Raw genomic sequence first — 17,611 nt, 5'->3', positions numbered from 1 at the left:
GCAGTCCCTTCCTCTAAGACCCACAGATTTTTGGGTGCTTTCTCTAAATACACAGAAGACTTTCCATTGCAGTGTGAATTTCTCAAACTGCATAATAGCAAAAAGGATATAATTGTTATTTAAAGCAAAGCTGTAGAGAAAGTAACAGCCTGTTTGTTGTTCTGAGCGCATGTGTTCTCCTTGTTTCATACTCTACCCTCAAACCTTGGAGCAGATCTAACGGTGCAGTCCCTATGTCCAGAATCCATGGGTTCATGGATGCTTTTTCCTTAATGCACAAGCAACTTCTATTTTGAGCAATTTTGAAAACTGCTAAAAGGTAGTCCTCCTCAAAAGCCTTGTGAGAAGTCTGCTATGTCTAGCTACATTGGCTTTTGCAAAACTCAGCTTAAAAATCAGTTGAATGGCCATTAGAATATCACTAACTGACTTTTTTGGCACATAGATCTTTGGCTTTCACATACAATTTATTTATAATTTTTTTAAAGAAACTATTATTTTTTAGTTTATCGTTTTCTGTCTCTGGGGTTCTGTCACAGTGATACGCTAGGTACTTCATTTGCTTCTTGTGACATGATCACTTACTAATGCAACTCAGCATTCTACATCCAACAAGTTTTTTCCACACATTGTGGATTGCAGAGCCATACCGCTAGCCTCCCCGATGTTGTCTTTCCTGAGGCTAAGAAAAAATTCATTTCAGAGTTCTCAGACATTTGGCACAAAGTTTTTGCTGCAACATGGTTCATTATGGTTTCTTTTTGATCTTGACCCATTAAGAGAACATGTGGCAGTTACTCCAACGAACATTATATGTTTTCCATAACCATGATTGTCCTTTTGGCATTTTTAACATTCTTATGCTTAAATCTAGTTACCAATAAATGTATTCCCACGCTTATAGCTAAAAGCCATCCCATTAAATTAGGAATTAAATAATAAATTATGAAACTAAAATGCTGAAAAAGTAGACAGGAAAGGAATTTTGCAAACATTGGCACCAGTGCATAGATCTGCCAGGGATCACATACTAATGAGTATTTTTATGGTTCCTTCATCCTTCTAGACCAATGATTTGAATTTGTGATCCTGAGCATAGTAACCCTTCTCTGTCTGCCATAGTTGTGTAGATCTTAATCAGAAAAAAAAAAACTCCCATGGTGCAAGAAAATCATCCGTCCTATCATATCCCCCAGAGGAAGGCACGTGACCCTGTGCTGACACGCGTAGGGGAGGGGCCATAGCAGAGACGGAGCCAGGCAGCATAAAGAGAGGAACACACTCTGCACTATCCAAGTGCATATACTGCATTCTGCCTGTACAGATTGGTGCGCTACAAGCACCTAAAACATGTGAGTGTACACTTGCATTTATCTTAATACAATTTTAAAAAGGTAAAACACTATTTGACTTTTTTTCCCCCTCTTTATGAAACAACACTAACTACAACATATGAGGAGCTTTGTCACCCCGAGGAGAGCACCCCCCCTGAGGAGACAGAAGGAACAACAAGCCCAAAATATCCCAGAGTGGATAACAAGCGATTTTTGACCAAGCTTTCACAGTAAGGTCACAATAATAGAGTTAAGAACCCATCTATAGGGGGGAGCACATCTTAAGGTGTCAACACATAGCGGAGTAATTGGAGGCACATCCACAGAGCACGGAGCAGCAAACAACGTATAATTCACTAAAGTTGCACCAAAATCGCACAAACTTTATTTTTGATGTCATATTGTTTTTTTTTTTTTCATATTATTATATGCATTATTTACAGTCACATTGATCATTTTGATAAAAACTGTCACGCATTCTAAAATGCACTAATTTGACACACCAAGGCAAACACTTGGGATATACAAGGCAGCAACCTTCAATGTATGTTGATTCTGGTCTTACAGCACAGGATTATTTTTGTATAGGTTATCAGCATATCTCACATTGTAATATCACCGTCATTCACCCATCACTCACGTTTGTGTATGCGCAACACTATGATTATTTAATATTGTTTGTATGTGTATAGAGAAAACACAGAGTGCTTGCAGCATATATACCAACACATTATAGCAGCTCACGGGACACACTTGATCAATATTTAAATGAATCTGTTCTCTCAGTTGGGGCAGTATTTAGCTTCACTATGAATGACATGTGCCTACTGGAAATGATGTCTGACTATTGGTGCAGGTTGAGGCATCTCAGATAAGTATCAACTGTAGAGATTTTGTCTGAAGCGTTGGCTTTTGGGCAGTGTGGGACAGTGCAACATTTTCATATTTTCTCAGACATTTGTTTATAAAAAGGCCATCTCTGCCCACAAATGTCATTTGGTATAGTCAACAGTGAGTTACCTCCTAGCTTGCTACTTAAACCCCTTGGAAACTCCAGTGGTTGGGATTCCTTGTTAAAAGACCATATATAAATGTAGCAATTTTTGCAGCTGCGCTGTTCCAAGTTTACTGGTTATTTGAGAATCACAATTCAAAACTAATAGTGAATATAAGAGGTAATGAACAGGATATAAAATCATGTTCTAATTTAATTTGTGACTGTGGAGCTATAAAGTATAATCTATATAAATAAGGTTAAAATGAATAATACGTTTCCTGTAATTAAATATTTATTGTATCCAAGAATTATGATTTATTACTATTGGTTTTGCCTTTATTTTGTTTCTTGTCTCTACTTGGAATTCTCAGAATCTGGTCACTTACCCTGAGGTAGTTGAGGGTGAAGTTGGTTAGGCCCATTCTAGTAATGTTTTTGGAAAGTTGCTCCAGCACCTGGGGGTCCGGGGCCTGTATACACAAGCAGAATTGCAACAAATTGTGTTAATGTAGCATATTTTACAGAAAACTACAATAAAGCAATAATAAAATATTTTGCTGAGAAAAAAAAAATGAGGCTCAAGATAGAGACCGTAAACGATATCAGCAATTTACTTTACACTCAAACATAGTAACCAATACAGGTTTCTTCGAAGGTTGCATGACATAATTTGGGACTCAGCAAATGAGCCAGAACTTGGAGTCTGAAGTGAGTAACTTACTTTTTTTGTTGCCAATGCTTTTGTTTTCCTTTTGTTTAGACCTAATGATTTTGCATATGGAGCAAAAGTTGGGCTAAGGGATAGGTGATAGGGAGTTTTGTGCGCAAAGTCTGCTTTAAAGCAGAGTTTCACTCAAAAGTGGAACTTCCGCTTTTAGGCCCCCTGACCCCCTTACATGCCACATTTGGTATGTCATTTTTTAGGGGGGGGGCGGGTACCTAGTTTTGAAAGGTACCCACTCCCACTTCTGCTCGGACCACCTAGGCGGCTCGAGCAGAAGTTCTCCTCCCCCCTTCCCTCCCTGCAATCTTCTGGGACATGTCACAGGGTCTAGAAGATTGCCCACCCACTCAGGATGCATAGCGCGACTCACAGATGCGCAGTGTGCACCCGGCTGTGAAGCCGCAAGCTGTCACAGCAGTGATGGCAGCGCTGCAGAGAGAAGAGGGAGAGAACCGAGGCTCTCGCCGGCCACATCGCTGGACCGTAGGACAGGTGAGTGTGTGTTTATTAAAAGTCAGCAGATACACATTCTGTGAAACATTGTATATAATACTGTTTGGACCTCAGTGGAAGGGGGTACATCCCAAAAGCTTGTCCTGCGCATTTGAATGTTAGTGCAAATAAAAAGTATCACAGGCAGTGCTCAATTGTTTCTTATTGCAAGTGCACTAAAAAGATTATAATCACCTGAACAAAAAAAAAAAAGACCCCTGTGTAGACTACCTAAGACATGACTGAAGATTTAGCCTAATATGGACACCAATGGCTGCTTTAGGAATAATGACTTAGTGTATTGATATTTTTCAGCTAATTGCTATTGTTTCCCATAGGATTAAACTTGTGTCTGCTCGATCTTACTTTCTGCCTCTATTGACATAAATAGTTTTGCATATATTTTCTCTCTTTCTTGTGGTCAGGGCTAACAAAATTGCATTAAAAATATTTTCTTTCAGTTAGCCAAAATAAAAAAATATGCATTTGAATATTTTGCATTGTTACTTTTAGCCAGCAAGTGAATTTTTAGGCTTTTTTTTTATATGTTTCCAGCCTATTCAAAAAAGCCTGTTTATAAAGCTCAGTAGTGCAAGCTACATTTTACAAACAACACTTCTTCCCCTTCTTGCCATTTTTTTTCTTTCCCAAACTCCTCTGTACTTTAAATGTATTGTTTTAATACATTTCACCAAACCCCTATAGTCTTTCTGTACTGGACTCTATTAAAAAGTCATTTTCATTCATTTGCTTTAAAACAGTTTGTTTAGTACTACTGTCTGCATTCTATATTCAACTCCAAACTCACTGGCACTTAAAGCTTAAAGGGAAGTCTTGCATTTTCACCTCCTCCCCCTCTCCTCTACCACTTTTGGGGGGGGGGGGGAGCGAGTACCTGGTTTTGACAGATTGCCTAGGAGATTGACCTTCTTCCTCCTCTTTGCCTTCAGCCTTCTGGGACACGTCACAGGTCCCAGAAGGCTTCAGGACCATTCGCAAAGCACAGTGCGGCTCATGCATGCAAAATGGAAAGCCAGATGTGGAGCTGCAAGGAGTCAGCGCTGGCATTCCTTAGTAAACATGGACCTAAAGACCGGAGAAGAACCTGCCTAGGTGAGAATGGTGCTCGATCCCTGGACAGGTAAATGTCCTTTTATCAAAAGTCAGATGCTACAGTGTTTTTTTTTTTGGGTGTGGGAACCGAAGATCGTCTTACTTATCTAACATTTTCTGAACTATTTACTTCAATATATTTCTTGTAGAAAGATTACTACATTCCTCCTGGCTAGTATTTAGCTTATTTTATCTCCCTAATTCCCTTTAAAGGAGGCAATACATGTATCTCAATTTGTCTGGTTCAGTAGGAACAAGCCAAATTACGATCCATTTTTGGCCATTCCTATTTATGAGAAATTGATCTATCGATTAACTTCTCATGAACGGTCCTGCTGGAAATTTTTCATTCGATCAGTGCTTGCAGCCAATTGGCTGCAGTGCTGATCAGTATATTCTGATGGCGGGGGAGTCCTGCTGTCAGAATACAATAACACGAAGTATTCTTGTATCCACCTTGAATGTGTGGATGGGGAATTGGTTCAGTCTTTTCGTTTAGGACCCTGAATCATGTATGTTGAGCTTTACCGTCTCTTTCCTAAAATGTAGGTCAACCCCAACAACAAACTCTACTTGTTAACTATTAAATTGATCTTATACTTTTGTGTGTTATAGCTTGCATTTTACTTTAGTCTCCCCCTAGCTGACACCGACATTGCAGCTATAAATGACACCGGCTCTGGTGTCATCTCTGCTCCTATGTGAGCTTTGCCTATTCATGAAAGAAGCCTGCGATGATTGGGCAAAGAGTACACAGGGGTAGACATGTGTCATTAGTGTTGGTGTCAATCATAATTGCAACGCTATTATTGGACGGGGCTGAAATGCTTCTCACTTAGAGTTGTGATCAAGCCTGTATGTGTTTCCATGCATTTTCAGCATGTTCCCATGCCTCACGAGTTGGACAGACCAGCATTTTCAGTGGGCTGCCCTATGCAAGATAAACACAGCACAGCTCCGCAACGCACCATGGGGTTTGGAGCATGTGAAAATGTGTACATTTGCAAATGCGTGTGGTTGTTATTAACAATTTATGGCCCTGCTGCACATCTACTAAAGGGGAGCCTGTTTCTGTGCATGTCAGGAAAGCATGCAAATTTGTGATGTTCCCGACATGCAGTTGTGTCAGCATAGCCCAAATGTAGGTTCACATCTTTAGCTGTGACCAAGCATGTGCGTTTCCATGCATTTTTAGTGTGTGCTTGCGAGTCATGTGTAGGTTGGCTCATTCATTTCAAAGGGCTGCCCCACACAAGAGAAACACGGAAGTCCTTGACCCTTTTCCAAAAACATGCTACACTGAACCGTATATTGGTGCTGCATGCACTTGTCGGCAAATTCATTGGGGTGCCGTTGACAATTAATGGCAGCGTTGCATGTCTGCTAAAAGGCAGCGTGTTTCTATGAAGAGAAAGCGCATGACTTTATATACTGTACATTCCCGACATTCAAAAACACAGTTTGAGCCTAGCCTAACACATAAAAATATAGGATCAATTTTTAATGTTGTTATAATTGCTATCTGAATTAGTCATGTTGCAGTGTTTATATTATATTCTGTAACAAAAAAAAAAAAAAGAAAATTGCCAATGACAAGCCGGGATAAATTAAGAGCAAAATCAAATATAGACTTAACAAGTGTTAAATAAAAATCCATTTTCAAAGTTCATAATGTCCTTGGAGTATGAGAGTACAACTCTAGTGGCAGCTCCCCTGAGAGTGAATCAATTCTATGGAACAAACAAAGAAACAGCAAGGTGCGCCAGACTAAGTGTAGCAGTAAAGTCAAAGGGGAATTTATTCAAAAACAGCCAAATGGCTACTCACAGAAATTTAAAGATAAAAGACCATTGTGAGAGAAGTCTTTGGTCACTGTAGGTGCCCCATGGTGTATCGCTGTGGGTTCGCCACAACATTGGCAGGGTAGATGTCTTGGCTGGCCAGATCTCGGCCTTGCGGTGTGTAGAACCCGCATGGGACGCACTCAGAGTGAAACCGGACAAGACGTCAAGACGTGTTAGGTGGCGCGTTTTAAAGCATCTGCTTTTTTCTCAGAGGTCTGCGGATTCAGACATTCCGGTTGGTTCAGCTCCGAGTGCATTTCACGCTGGTTCTACAAACCATGTGGCAGAGAACGGGCCAGCCTAGACACTTACCCTGCCGATGCCACATCGAACTCACAACAATACACCACGGGGCACTTACAGTGACCAAAGACTTCTTTTACAATGCTCTTTTATCTTCAATTTTATGTTAGTAGCCATTTGGCTGTTTTTGAATAAATTCCCTTTTGACTTTACTGTTACATTTGGTCTGGAGTACCTTGTTGTTCCCATTACAGTTAGCCATTACGGATGCCATCTGGTCTTCCTGCAGCATTGGAATAATCCATGTCCTGGAGGCTAGCCATCTATGTAGTATCTTGACATGCATTTTTTACTACATCTATTGGTGAGTATGATGTATGTTACTTTTTATTCTTCAAAAAATGCTTTAATTGGAATTGTACTAGGTCGGTGTGCCCTTCTCTTGTTTTTGTTGCTTATAGTACCTTGCTGTTCCGTTATGTTATATTCTGTATGCAAGTGTTTATATTATATTCTGTATACATTCTAAATACCATATTCTTAAGATTTACCTAATTTTGTATTGAAAAATAGTTCGAGCAACTAACAACCAAAAAAAGAAGAGTTTGAATAAATGGAGAACAGAAAACTCAACTACTAAGCACATTTTTGTAAATGGTTGGGAAATGGAAAAATGGGAGCAAAAATAATTATTTTGAACCCTTCTGTATAGACCCCATATTGACTGTGCATAAGATTCTGATACTTACATACATGGCTAAAATGCTGCGAGGTACTAATTCCTGTGATTCCTGTGCCTGTGATTTGCTAAGGTAATTACCGCTCTATATACCTACTTATACACTTTATTATATCATGGAGGAGATAGTTTATTGAATTGGTGATATATGACGACTAATTCATTATTATTCTATTTGAAATAGGGTTTACTCATAACAAGTGTCTAACCCCCCCCCCCCCCATCTGCCTGGGTGGGGATTGATAATGCCTTGGGGTTAACCTTTATATCCACGTATTCTAGCACCGTAAGTGTAAGTGGTAAGTGTATCTTGGTGCGATTATCACCTTATTTATGAGTTTCATGGTCGATTTACAATATACTGTATCTCACAATTTTCTGTCGAGAAATATCAGTACTCAGATGATGGAACAGCATACATGCAGAAATTTGTGATTGGTTTGTCCCTTTATTTGTATGGGGACATTTTAGACCCTGCATGTAAAGTATGTGCAGATGTTTTTATGTAAATCTTCCCCTCCCTCCCCCATTTTTTTGTGTTTTTTCTTCCCTATTTTCTTTTTGATGAAAATAAAGGTATATATATTTTTATACAATTGACTTCTTTGTGTAACTTGTCTGATACACTGGTATACACTTGGTTTATAGTACCCTAAAAGTCCCCCTGTTCCCCTTTCCTTTGGTGAAATGAGTGGAGTAACTGATTCTCAGTTCCCCTCTTTTTTCCTTCGTCTTTTCTAAATAATTGGGATGTGGGTACCTTTACTAATGTTACATATTGAGGGCTCGTTCAACAATTTAGAAAAATCAACTACTAAGCACATTTTTGTAAATAGTTGGGAAATGGAAAAATGGGAGCAAAAATTATTATTTTGAACCCTTCTGTATAGACCACATATTGACTGTGCATAAGATTCGGATACTTACATGCATGGCTAAAATGCTGCGAGGTACTAATTCTCTGTATTGTCTAATAGTAAAGTGCCATGTCTTTATTCTCATGAGATCGTCGAATGTGAACTCCAGGATGAGACGGCCTTCAGTGCACACCTGTGTTGAAGAAAAAAAAGGGAAATAATAATACCTTTTATACCTAGGTAACAGACAAATATATATCACTTGTGGCAATGGTAATTTTTTTAACATGCAAAATCCTAGGATAAAAAAAATATATCTTTTTTGAATATTTTTTTTTTACTTTGGTTGTAATTGAATTCAGACACAGAACTTGAAACTGAAAACCATCAAAGCTTCACTGTAATGGCTAAAGCATTCATCCAGCAATATTCTTATTTCTGAATAGTTTCATTTTGTTTTGTAATGCATTTTAGACCAGTGAGCAAAGAAAAATGAATATTTATATTTACCAGGAGGGATTCAATAAAACCAGATCACACAGAAGAAGCGACTTCAGGTGAATAATCTCATATCAAAGATGCAAATGCATAATTTAACTAAGAAAAAGTAACGGGAAAACTGAGTTTAAAATGTTGTGATTTGTGAATTTTGAAAATTACTGTATTTAGTTTGCGAACAGCAATACAAGTTAAAAATAATCCTATTTTTATGGCTTGTTTAATAATAGTAAAGTTTCTCTAAATTGCAGTCTGGTTGCTATGGAAAAACTACATTTTGCCTATCATCATTATTTGCCCTGATATACCGAAGCCAAGCTATAAGCAATGCAGCTAAACTGTGTGATGTAATGGTGGAAAGCGACACTGGTATGATGCTGTTAGGTACTACAGTGGTGTATTTTCTACTCTGCCATTATTAAAAACTAGGTAAACAGGATGAGTGATTAATAAAAAGTTAAACAGTGCCTCATTTCAAAGTCAAAATTCAAGATTTTTGTCATTTTTCTAAGTTTACATGCTTATAAACTGAAGTTTTCATTTTTTTAATAGGTAATGTCAGGTACATCTATGATAACTATTTCTTAACTACTTACTATTTATCGTAAGTAATTCTAGCGCTGTGTATAGAAGAATTCATCAAAGGGGTCTGTCTAAATCAATAAAAATAAACATAAAATGCTAAGAGCAGTAAAAGACTTCTACAGCATCTTTCACCCCAGGGACACCCCTCTCTATTCCCACACTATAGACCAGTGTTTCCCAACCTTTTTTCAGTCACGGCACCCTTTAAAACTTTTGGACCATCTCGAGGCACCCTATAAAAATAATAGACAGTCTCGAGGCACCCCATTCTTAAATGTAAAAACTATTCTAATAGTTTTACATATTGCAGCAACATCCACACATGTAGGACACCAAACGTTAGAGTTGATTTATTGTTCCAAAGCAAAAAAACTTTTGCAAATTGGTACTGACTAGTAATCCAATGTTTCTCTTCTCCCTCAGTTTTTTCCATCACTGGATTTTGTTTGAAATAATAATATATGGGGTCATAATGTGACCCCAAAGCTGATATAAAGGGGCAGGAGAGGGTCAAACAGGGATGCTATGGAGGTGACTGACATCCTTCTAATCAACTGTTTATGTCAATGGTCCTTAGGATGCCGGCAGCCAAAAGGTTGTAATGGTGTACAATGAAAACGTGTGGCTTTGTGTAACTAAAAGGTAGGCTTAATCCACACGCTGGTTTGTATAAAAAGAATTTTGCCAAGGCACCCCTGAAGGAACCTCAAGGCACCCCAGGGAACCCTGGTTGAAAAAGGCTGCTATGGACAATAGACACAACCCAGAGCCTCATAACCCAATGGCTGGTGCCTGAACAACTTATACTGTAAGCAGTACCATCACACGGGGCTGTGTCTCTGCTCATACCAAAAGGGACTTTAAGAAAATACTTTTTTGTATTCCTGGTTCAGGCAAGCTACCTTCATCTGATCTAAATTATGTTACTTTTTTTGTACTACCTCTGCGAGAAGAGAGGAGGGGGAAAGGTTTGTTTCTTCACTTTAAGTTATTTTAAAGTGTGTGTAATCTACTCTCTCTGTTATTTAGCTGAACTTTTAAATAGCTCTTGTTATACAGTGTTTCATCTTTCCCTTTAAAATAGTGTGTGCTTTTTAAGTAGTTAGAAGTTAAAAAATACCAAGACCCTGACATTTTTTTTAATCATTTTAATCACCCTCCTTAGCAATCTACTTGACCCCTTGTTGGAAATCTCCTTATTTACAGCACATTGACTTTGTGAATTGCAAATGTGTGTATGGCTTCAAAGGCAGTAGGCTGCTGGAACCTGCTCCTAAAGTGGAATTCCAGCTTAATCTTCGTTACTCTTAAAACTGTCCCTACCCCCCTCCTAACACCTTTGCTTACTAACCTGTGTTAGAAAGAGATATATACCTACATATTTACATGCTACTCTGGTCCAGTCTTGTGATCCAACTTCCCTGTGTCAGCCAGCGTGGTTGCAGGGGAGAGGGTTAAGCACTGACAACGGATGGGCCATTGAAACCTATGGATGAAGTCATCACTCTAGACCTTACCAGCCATTGTCGGAGAGCTCTCTCCACTCCCCTACAGCCGCCGCTGGCTGACACATGGGATCACGTGACTGGACTGGAGTGGCTTGAAAATAAGTAAATATATATATATATATATATATATCTTTCTTAGTAAGCATAATGGATGGGAGCGGGGAAGGAACAGATTTTTAAGAGTAGATGAAGTTAAGCTGGAATTCCACTTTAATACTGAGATTTCAATGATTATAATTTGAAACACATTTAATTCCAAAACCATCAATTTTAATAACTATTATAAATCCTGATGCAAGTGACATTTCAGAACCCCAGGAAATGCTATATTTTTGAAGATTTGTGATGAAATAAGCTCTTCAGGGTTTCATAATAATTTACTTGGTGCTCCTGTTTATTTGTGTACCCCTTGGCCTTCACTCAAGGCACCCTCCAGAGGCCTTTACATGATGATAGGCAGCCAACTAGAGCTCTCGTACACTTTAATACTGTTTATATTTTTACTGTGATATCAATCTATATTTGGATTCCCCAATGCAGATAACAATACAGTTCTGGCAGAGAGTCTTTTATTACGTTTTCCCTATTGGGGGGTTTCAACTCACATTTTGTTCAATCTAACACTCAATAAATAGGAAATGAGGATAAATCAAACAAAAAGTTGACAGAGGATCTAACTCTTTACACAGACTATCTAGAACTATAAAAAGTGTCTCTGTGTAACCTAACTATACACACAATCTGGCGTTTAGAACTCATGATTGTGGTATAGCCATGCATTTTTGCCCTAGTAGAGACACCTGTGATGACCACTTTATCTCAAGGGAACAACCCTCCTACTGCTCTTCCCTGTGGCTTGCAAACATTATTAAAAAGTAACTTGCCTCCCCTCTTTTATCAGGATCAAAAGTAGTAGGTGTCAGTTTTTAACCTCCCGGTGGAATGATTCTTTCCGATTTAAGGTGCTGAAAGCGGTACCATTATTTTGCATGTAATTCTTAAGAATGAGCAGCCCAAACCAACTATTTACATATGATCTTTTTTTTACTGTGCGTTCTTCTTTATAACATCTCGGGTATGATAAAGTATGAATCATAAATTATAAATAACTAGAAATAAGTTAAAGTATGTATGTATGTATATATATATATATATATATATATATATATATATATATATATATATATACACACATATATATATAAATATATATATATATACATACACACACGTATACATATATTATATATATATATGTGTGTGCATATATGTATATATATATATATATATATATATATACACATAAAAAGTACAGTAAAACTGCAGGAAAGGGCACTGGGGGGCAAACTAATGTGAATTTATTTTATTTTGTAATGTATCAGTGTGTTTGTGTGTTTTACTATCTGAATTTGCCGCCGGTTCCACCCCCCTGCAAGCATCACGTCGCAGAAGACGGAAGCCGGGCACAGATCATCGGGAGGAAGATCCCCCGCCGCACACTGCCGGGATACATCGCTGGATCCCGGGGACAAGGTGAGTACCCTCTCTTACAGGATCCAGCGATCTTCCTAGCGGTACCCCGAGTGTGGCTCGGGGTTACCGCTTTTGGCACTGAAATTTAACCCTGAGCCACACTCGGGAATACCGCTAGGAAGGTTAAAAAAAATTATAATCCTAAATTCTTTATCTCACAGTTGTCACGTGACATTCCTCTGCTGGCTGGTTGATCTCAGAGGGTTAGCTCAGCCCCTCCCTCCAGAGCAGAGGAATGTCCTGTGACTGCACATTGGTGCTGTAAGATAAGGCATTTAAGATTAGAATTTTTAAAAAACAGACACGCAGTACTTTAGATCTTGCTAAAACAGAGGGGACGCAAGTTATTTATTATACTGACTTCACAACCACTTTAAGCTCTGGATCAACTGCACTTGCAGGATGCAACTGCACTTTGCAAATATACACAGTCTATTTGTCTTTAGTAAATCAACTTCATAATCTTTTCCTGATCCACTGTCATTTCCAAAATTAATTAAAGACCATTTCATGTCCTTGCATATCTCCAGCAGCTACAACAGCTAAGGACTACCACCAAATAAGAAATGTCATGACAAACATAAAGGGTTACGATAATTGGAAACTCCACTATATTCTTTGTTCTCCACTATATTGTGGTGTTGCAGCTAGTGGAAAACACTGCATCTACAACATACAGATAGCTTGTACTTTCCATCCCCAAACATCAAAGATATACAGTCCTGCAAATGGTCTGGAACCAATAATGGGCCAAGTTGCACCATAAAATAGTTGCAAATGGCACAATGTCATAGTACATTCTGAAACATCAGACTACCTATTGGAACATTATTATAAAGTGAGGCAAACAATTTTCATGTACTAGGATAACGTAAGGGGGTTGTCACAAAAATAAGCAGTCTGTGAACAAAGTTATTATTCTACTGAAATAGATAACACATCGATCTCACATAAATAACATATTTTTTCTTTTTGTTTTTCTTTTGAAGTGAAACACACTTTATCCATTAAAACACGAAGTTTAAATTTAGAGACGTGGCAACATTCTCCTGCAGCAACTTGCAGACACGAAAGAAAACCCTCCGTTTGGCAGCCTCTGTGTTGAAAGATGTTTCTGACAGATGAAATGTTTCTTTTTGTAAAAGGAAAGACCCTCATTAAAGAATGTGTGTAAAAAGCCAGATTCTGATTCACAACAAAACCCCGAGTTTGTCAAATGAATGCATTCAAAAGAGGCTTCTATACCCCATCATTCATAAAGGAGGATGGCAGCCAGAAGGTTCAGAAATAATTAGTGCGAATGTATGTGATTTAAAAGGAATGCACATATTTTCTTTCTTTATTCAGTTCAAGAATAAAGTTTAAACATTTTTAATTTTGTTCTAGTCAGATAAATGTTGATAATATTGTAAATATTTATTTCTTATTTACCAGGTTTTATCAGTAGGTGGAGCTCTAGAGTTGACTGAATGCAAATCACAAGTCTATCCTCTGCTGTTCAGTTTTATTCTGAACACACAGTTGAAAGTTATCTGACCCCCCCCCCCCCCCATTATCTCCTTCTCATATAGGTCTTTATAGATTATAAGTATTAGAGTGAGGCAGTCCACAGGTGAGTAGCTGTTGCTGGGATATTTTTTTTAGACTTTCCAGAATAATTTAACCAACTGGTACTAATTTATTAAAGTAAATAAACAATAGCTGGGATAAATCGCTATGGTATGCGTTGCCGGCTTGCATGGACGTACATTACCATAGCAAAAGTAGTATCTTAACCTGTATAAAAAATTGTGCAATGATGTTTACTTCATACTACATGGGCCTAGTTTGCCATGCACATTGAACATCCAAATAATGCTGCTTTATTTCCTTCTGTTCTTATTCAAATTCATGTTCATAGGGCACATTACAGACATGCAAAAAATACTTTGAGGATACAAAAAATGTGTCCAGCATGGTTGTTGTGCAAGAGTATATTGTATTTTTAAGCTTCAGTAAATGTCAAGAAAGCACTGTATTTATATATACAGATTTCAAATAAATAATGAAAATTGGGAAAAGTGGTGACATACATACATGCTCCCTTATCCTCACCACCCGTTTCTTGGCTTCTCCTCTACACTTTAGAGCTTCTCCTGCTTTCAGAATAAATCTTTTAGCTCGGCTTCTTTCATTCTTCCTCTTTTTTTCTCTTCTATCTCTCTTGACTTCTAACTTTTTCTATTTCATGTCGGCCATTCTTCCATCACTAAAGTGAATCTGATTGTATATATTCCTACTGTTTACTGCTTAGACAGGCCCTCCGGATACCTCTTTTTTTATTTTTATACTTAAGTATAGTGTGAATGGTTTAGCTGACACCTTTTTTATGTTATCTCCAGCTTTATGATCCTATGTGTCTAGACCATGACTGTTGGGCCTCTGTTACAGTTCTTGTATTCTTTTATTGCACTTTGAATGCCTGTATCCTGTATTAAATTGGTTGATAATGTGATGTCAATTCATTGATGTTCTTTGGAAATAAAAAACTTTTGAACGTAAAATAAATAATGAAAAAAAATGAGTAATTGAACAGTTTGTGAATTTGTAAACTCAAATAATATACTGACCTAAAACATAAAAGTTTTCCTTTATGCAAAATTATAGTATTTTCTTAATGTATATTATTATTTTTTTTTTTTTTTACTGTATATACTGTAAACTCTTTGTTTTACAATACAACTGACTACAGAGTACACATTTGACTCAAACAAAGCATTAAGGGTTTTTCAAAAATAAAACACAGCTGAAACTGTTTGCCTTGAGACTCTCACTTTGATTGAAACTCAAAATGATGATCTTAACAGAGCACAGACATGATGGAGGAGGGAGAGGAGAGGAGTTACACATTTAGATGTATGTGACAGGCAAAAAAATAAAATAAATAAAAGCCACCTGTTGGCTGAATATTAAACCAATTTTGATTGAAATAAAATTAATAAATGCCATAAACAAATCATTGTGTAATATTGAGAGAATTTAGTCAATTGTATCATTTTTTGCTTTTAAGTTTAAGCGCTGTCCCTCCTTTATAGTATTCATTTCATTATTTGTCCTATATCATTATTTTAGAAATAGGAGAGACCAGCACTACCACCATGCTTGTTGGCTGCCTCTCTTTAACTGGCCAAACCAGATAGGTCTTGTTTCTACAATGAACGTGAGAGTGGGTGTCCCATCTGTGACAATCCCTTTCTGCTGTGTGTTTAATTTTTTTCCTGCTATTAAAGTCTACTCACAGAACAGCAGCAAGTCAACCAAAAAGTAATGCTGTTGCCTAGATCAAACCAGCTACTAATTGCAAGTAGTAAATATCAAATAATAAGATCTAATATTTCATATTTGCTTGTTAAAAATAATTCTGATAGTGGTAAAAAAGTGAATATTTATGTAGCACCCTCCTAAGTAGGTGCTAGGATTAGTGTAATATAGTTTTTGTTCCCCTGCTTAACAGGAGAACTGCTAGGGAAATGTATTTATCTCTCTGCTTAACAGAGACCTACAATTGATTAATGTAGCCTGCTCAGTGTGCTCAGCTGCTGGTTGGGTCTTCCCCTGTCCTCCTCTGTATCCAACTAACCTAGGAAGATTCTGGAGGAATAGGTGGATGCTATGCAGAACACAATATGAATATTAATGCCACTCTGGAAAATCCCAGGGAGGGTGGGCTTTGAAGGATCCTGAAAGAGGATATTTATTCTTTGGATGCACTGAGCATGAGGTCTTTCCTGGAGGGGAGAGTTCAAGTCTGGGAGGGGGCTCACTGCCTCTCCCAGGCACCTGCTGCCGTGCGGCCTTAGGTGGGTGACCTGAGGGACTGAAGTTAGAGAGAGTGATCCTGGTTCTACAGAGAGCTGGCTGAAGGGGCTGTTCGTTGAAGGTCTGGTCTAGTATCACTGGTATAGAGTGTCGCTTAGAAGTTGAAAGGAGTCTACCAGATGTCCCTGGGCATTTTGTGAGTAAAGACAACATAAAGGATCCATAGACTTCTGCTCTTAACTCCTTCTGGTTTGGTATATAGTCAGCTAAGGGTCCAGAAAAAAGAACACAGACTAGTGTTCTGAAGAGCTTTGTCCAGCTGCTGCTTTTGCGTAGGACTTTGCTTAGTTTCTGCCACTTTTGGACTGCAAAATACTGGAGCAGTCTGCTATAACTGGCTTATGTTCTGATGAGCTTTGCCCAGCTACTACTGCTACTAAGGGACTTTGCTCAATCCTGAAACTACTTTGTTGCTACTGCCAAGGAGAAGTCTTCTATTTGCTTTCAGCAAGGACTTCACCAGGGCTTAATCTAAAGATTAGTTAGATGTCCTCACTTGGGAATAGTTCTATTTCTGTAGTATCCCACTAAATCCCCTTGCCTATCCAAGGTCTCTTAAAAGAAAATAACAAAAACAACAACCCCTAGACTGGTCATTAAAGAAAACCAGCTGAAGTGTGTGTGTACCTGGCCATGTAAATTTACCTTGTCTGGCTTCGGGGCAAAATGTGGGGAAGACCTGGGCAAACTACCAGTGGCTTCTACAGGGGCATTTCAGTACATTAAAGTAACAGTCTTCTTTTCATTGTTCATAGCCACGACTACAAAATAGTGAGGGGAGACATGCAGTTGCCCCCCCCCCTTTTTTCTCCTATTACATAGAAACCTAGAACAGTGACGGCAGAAAAAGACAGTAGTCCATCAAGTCTGCCCTCCTTTTTTTTTTTTTAAGTTTATTGTCTGAGTATAGATCTATGTTTGTCCCAAGCATGTTTGAACCATGTTTATTCCAAACACCAACTACCCTTTCAGAAAAAATCAAACTTTCTAAGATTAGTTTTGAACTTTTCTCCAGTTAGTTTGAAGTCATGTCCCCGTGTTCTTGACTTTGGTTTCCCTCCTGAACCTTGTTTACCCCCCTGATGTATTCAAAAGTTTCAATCATGTCTCCCTTTTCCTTCTTTCCTCCAGACTGTACATACTAAGTTTCTGAAGTTGCTCTTGATATGTTTTATCCCCCAAACCTTTCACCATTTTTTTTCCCATGTTCACTTGGGGCGTTTAGGATCACTGCCTGTACATACAAGGTTATGAGGTGAAACAAGCTCAGGTGAATATCAGCCTCA

The 17,611-nt window shown here is 38.2% G+C and overlaps 1 protein-coding gene across 5 annotated transcripts in view; it reads right to left on the bottom strand.

Annotated features, from left to right (window-relative positions):
- LDB2 (LIM domain binding 2) overlaps positions 1-17,611 on the bottom strand; it is a 645,842-nt gene that overhangs the window by 75,261 nt on the left and 552,970 nt on the right. For all 5 annotated transcript variants that reach the window (XM_082259241.1, XM_082259242.1, XM_082259243.1 and 2 more), the window contains exons 4-5: positions 8,414-8,536; positions 2,718-2,801 (exon numbers count right to left, since the gene is read on the bottom strand). In XM_082259241.1, the coding sequence (XP_082115367.1) occupies positions 2,718-2,801; positions 8,414-8,536 (207 nt within the window). The remainder of the gene's footprint in view (positions 1-2,717; positions 2,802-8,413; positions 8,537-17,611) is intronic.

This window comes from Pelophylax lessonae (assembly GCF_965119305.1).
Source record: "Pelophylax lessonae genome assembly, chromosome: 1".
Taxonomy (NCBI): domain Eukaryota; kingdom Metazoa; phylum Chordata; class Amphibia; order Anura; family Ranidae; genus Pelophylax; species Pelophylax lessonae.
This window is presented reverse-complemented; position numbering and strand designations above follow the sequence as displayed.